This window comes from Lissotriton helveticus, chromosome 11 (genome assembly GCF_964261635.1).
Source record: "Lissotriton helveticus chromosome 11, aLisHel1.1, whole genome shotgun sequence".
Lineage (NCBI taxonomy): Eukaryota > Metazoa > Chordata > Amphibia > Caudata > Salamandridae > Lissotriton > Lissotriton helveticus.
The window spans coordinates 1009483013-1009487927 of NC_136072.1; the positions used below are offsets into that span (position 1 = coordinate 1009483013).

Sequence of the window (4915 nt, forward strand, 5' to 3'; positions counted from 1 at the left end):
TCTCTCTCTCTCCACATATATATGATTACATACATAAGACGTCATCAGTGATGGAATATGTGAGCCCATAAACAGGGCATCACCACGGTGTAAGTTATACTTAAGTCAGTTATGTATAACTGGTGAATGTCAGTGGCTTTTTTAGTTTCAAAAACAGTAGTTTTTTATTACTAGAAGACCTTTGTATAATGTCCCTTTAACCTTTGTCCTTTGTTCAGTGACTTTCTAAAGTTTTATTGTAATGCAAGTTAAAATCTTACTATTTTACTTATGTACAACTCCACTTTCACCATTGTCATTTCAGTGAATTTCTACGTTTTTTCAATTGTAAAGTAATATCTTATTACGATAAATTTGTGCTCAACCACTCGCAAGCGGCCAGTCCCCACCATGCATGGCGTATGGCTGTGTGCAGCAGGGGGGTTGGCTGAGGCCAAGCCTGCCCCCAACCTTCTGTAGGTGACAAACACCCTGCCATGCACGGTCTTTGCCATACGTGGCATTGAATGTAGGGTCTTTCCTAAGGCCAGACCCTCTGCCTGCATCCAGCTCCCCTGCGGGCCGCCTGCTAGCCATGAGCAACCACTGACCAAGGACCCCCACACCACATTCTTCTTTTTTTATATGTTTTTTGGGGTCTCATTGGACGCAAGAAGGATCCACGCTAGCTCCTGCGGGAGTCCCTTAGGGTCACATGGGGTTGTGATGGCTACTGCAGGAGTCCCGCAAGACCGCACTGACCCGAAAACATGTAACATTTTTTCATTTTGGTCTCTTCGGAGGGGGGTCCATCTGAACACCTTCCTCCTCCCCCCACACACACACAGACTAGAGATCAGTAAGAAATGTGGAAGTTGACTGTATAAGCAAACAGGATTACTGAGTTTCTGCTCATGCACTGAACCATAGATTATGCTTTTTGGAATGACCAATCCATTCATTTAATAAAGGCAATGAACTAGGAAACTGTTTCTTTAAATAACAAATCATGCTGATTCATACTAAGATTGTTAACATTCACTGTTCTGTGCTTTTTCTCTAGGTACCATGTCTTTGCAGGTGACTCTGTGTATGTTCATGGTCCTGTTAGCACCTCTCTGTTTGGCAAGATATACACCAACGGATCATGACAATGGAGGAAGTGGAGACTATAGTACACTACCTACCTCTCCTCTGAACAATGTTCTGTCAACAGACATCCCAGAAGATGAAATTAAAAACTCATATAATGGCACAACCACTGGCAAGAATATACTTGATGGAATTTTGGACTTCTTCAAGGAGTACATGTTATTGATGATAGTTGTGGGCTCTCTGGTTTTCATGATGATCTTCATCGTTTGTGCTGCAGTCATTGTCAGACAAAAGAATCAGGCTACAGCTTACTATCCTTCATCATTTCCCAAAAAGAAGTATGTCGATGAAAAAGACAAAAATGGAGGTCCACAAGCTTTCAGTGAAGTACCCGAGAAGAGTTCAGATATCAAGCCAGAGGAGCCAGTTGACTGTACTAAAAAACTTCAAGCAGACATTATAGCTGTGGCACACAACCTCAAATCCCCATCAAAAACAGTGGCAAATGGTGAACCTGCAACGATTGAGGAGCAGCCAGTGCCAGAGGAAAACATTAAAAATGAGGATTCTAAAGTAAAAGGTGAAGACATTTGCAATGGACTAGCTGTGACAAAGAAGCCAGAGAAATCAGAACCAGTTAAGGAGGCAACAAGCGGGACTGAGGTGTCAATTTCCTCAGACAAAGGTGGGGAGACATCAACCAGTGAATGTGACCAACCAGCTGGAGCAGCAATTGATCATACACCAGTTGCAAAAGGTGGCTCCAATGATGATTCCGGTGGGGGAAAGGCTATTACTACAGAAGAAATCCCATTAAATGAATGCTCTGGCAGGCCAGCAACAGTTACCCAAATACATGAAGCCAATGTAGAGGTTTAACCTGGCCTCCAACCCAAAAACAATCTTAACACTTGACATGGGAAGGTTTTCCTATAAACAATGCCATATGAAAGTGAAATCAAGTAGGCATTGAAACAAATGCCATTCCATATATATGGGATTTTAATATATTATTTTTTCATCATTTGAGATTTAAGACAAACCATAGAGGGCAAGTTGTGTTTTCCACTATGGTATACACTGTATGTTTTACTTTGAAGCATACAGTAATAATTTTTTATGTGCGGCACCTGAAGAAAATGTCCTGAGACTTTGTAAATACATAGCATTTTTCAGTTAACTAAAGGGGAAACTGTAGAATCGCTATTATTGTATCCAATTTTGACGAATTCTTCACAGGTTAGCATCAAAATGAAATAGTCTTGGTGGAACAACCCTAGTGCGAAAAGTCTCTAGCATGGTTAATTCACAGACCAATGGTTTTTGTTACGCTATGTTAATAAGAATCACTATAAAAGGGACAACAGCTACTAAGCAGTATTAACATCATCCATGATTGCATCATATTCAGTCACTCTCAGTATTATGATTATTTTTAGAGACAATGTATGGCGAGCTTACATTTTATCATGTAAAAGGACAATATCTGAGTGAGTTTTTCTCCACAATTAACAAATTCTACTATGAATGTTGTATCATAACTGCATTTTCATGTTCTTATTTATTCTTATTTGAAAATGTTGGAAAGCAGACCTGCCTTTGTTTGTGAGTAGTTCCCGCTCCCTGCTACCCAGTGAGTGACCTATCTCAGGGTATTCCTATCACAAATGGCTGGCTTACAGCAGACTACAGTGAAATATTATATGAGATGACAATTGCAAGTGACTTTCAGCCATACCTATGTAAGGGTTACTTTTGAGAGACCTTAAAGGAGCTTGGAAGGAATGATTCTAGTCTACCATAGAGTTTAAATGTGATTTGGAGAGTTATACAAGTGTATTTAGTTTGCTTGCTCATCAAATGATCAAACTGAGTTTCTCATACTGTTCTTTATCCAGGACTTTTCTCCAAAAGCAATCCAGACTTTGGAACTCTAACAGCAGGTACATCATTTGCTTAGCCATAAAAAGGGAAGTTCAATCCCCACTATACATTATTGTCTCAACAGTTTGAAACACTCAATATAAGACTCCACTAAAAATCTGTGTTTGCAATATCTTAAATCAAGAATCATATGTACACTAGCAGCCCATCGCTTCTGCTTTAGAGTGGTTTCACACTTCCTCCTGCATAATATTAATAACTGATTATTCCCTGCTAGCTTGATGCCTGAAGTGCAGCAGGCCAGAGAATAACACTTTAGATCATCCAAAATGTGGTAACAGTGTGAACAATTTTATATTTAGCTCTGATACGCTGATCAAACATTGCTGACAAAATGTATCCTTCCTCATCACAGATAAAGTAACAAGAAAGACTAAGATTTTCTAGAGAAAGCCATTCAATTTATTTTTCATGTGCTGACTAATAGAAGTTCCTGTCACTGGGACATCCCATCTCTAGAAAGCTGCAAGTATTCTTGTATTTTCTGCTCTCACATTTCCCCATCTCTCTCTCTGTGTCTCTCTGTATTTCAGATGAATAAACACCGTACACTATGCAAACAAGCTCAAAACAAGCCTGACCCACATAATATGTAATGAGTGGAGAAACGAATTGCTGCAGATATTATTTTGTTTATGTGAGATGTCAATAAAAATGAACAGAGGAGAAGCAATTAACATCCTTCTAAATTCAGAAGAAAATCCCATGTGAAGTTTAAAAATAGGCTGCTTGAATTGAAGGATTTGGCTTATGTCAGTCAGTCAGAGAATTGGTGTCAGGCCAGTGGTTGGCTATTAATTGAAAATTAACAAAAACAATACAAAATTGCATTATTTACAAGCTTAAAAATGCTATGCTCTCTATGGCTACAAAACAACCATTACCGATTGTACAGACCTTTAAGAACATTTTAATACATATTCATTTTTGCAAATAGCACCCTATGGTGGGAAATCTCTGGTATTACTCAATAATCACCCACTTTTTAGATAACATTTAAAGACAATTGTCTTGACGGTACCTTATACGTTTATTAGGAATATGCTAGCTAGTTTGTTTTTGGCTAGATCATGGCTGACTCTCAGGATTTTGCAGCATACCACAGTCCTTGCTATATTGCTATATTGTTTGTGATAAGTTGCATGTCACATCATATGGAAACTAAGCTTCCATATGTCAATGGAATAATAATTTAATATAACGAGCTGGCCTTTCTGTGCAAATAGAAGATACTATTTTTTATGCTACTAATATAAGATCATTCACTGTGTATCTACACAAATTATTAATACTTCCTTCTTTGCTGAATGTGGGTAAGAATTTAAGTTTACATTCAACTGAAAGTCCAGGGGTGAAAGTGACAAATGTCCCTCTTATTTTTCTATGTTTTATTTGACACACACATTTAAGAATTTGAGGTGAGGACTAACACCTCAGCTATTTTGGTTCAATTAAGATAGCATCTCCTTGTATGAAGCATGCTGCTTTTGTCCGGCGTTACTGGACTAGAAGGAACTCCTCTTCCTGCGTTTATCTGAAACATGTGCTTAATATCTGAATTATTCTTCCTAGCGATGGCCCCCAAGGACCAATAACCTTTACAATCTTTTATTTCCCCCAACAAAAAGCATGTTAAATTGATCACCTTAAGAAGATTTAGACAAAATACTATTATCAGAATACTTTATGAATTGTATGAAAGATGTAGGCATAACTTTTATTGTAAACATGATTTCTGGGAGGGTACTATATCATTTATATCACTTCCTATAAGTAATCAAATACTGTCTTACGGTTAGAATTTAATTATAGTTTACTTTTATTAACAATATTGACTTTACAATCTTGTTTAGTTTTTTATTATCTATGCTTATCAAACTCAACATTTAAAACGCTT

At 37.8% G+C, this 4915-nt stretch overlaps 1 protein-coding gene across 1 annotated transcript in view; it reads left to right on the plus strand.

Moving 5' to 3' along the window:
• TMEM119 (transmembrane protein 119) overlaps window positions 1-4640 on the plus strand; it is a 24767-nt gene extending 20127 nt beyond the window's left edge. The window contains exon 2 of the mRNA XM_078667408.1: window positions 1043-4640. Within this exon, the coding sequence (XP_078523534.1) occupies window positions 1048-1953 (906 nt within the window). The 5' untranslated portion in view covers window positions 1043-1047 and the 3' untranslated portion in view covers window positions 1954-4640. The remainder of the gene's footprint in view (window positions 1-1042) is intronic.
• The last annotated feature ends 275 nt before the right edge of the window (window positions 4641-4915 follow it).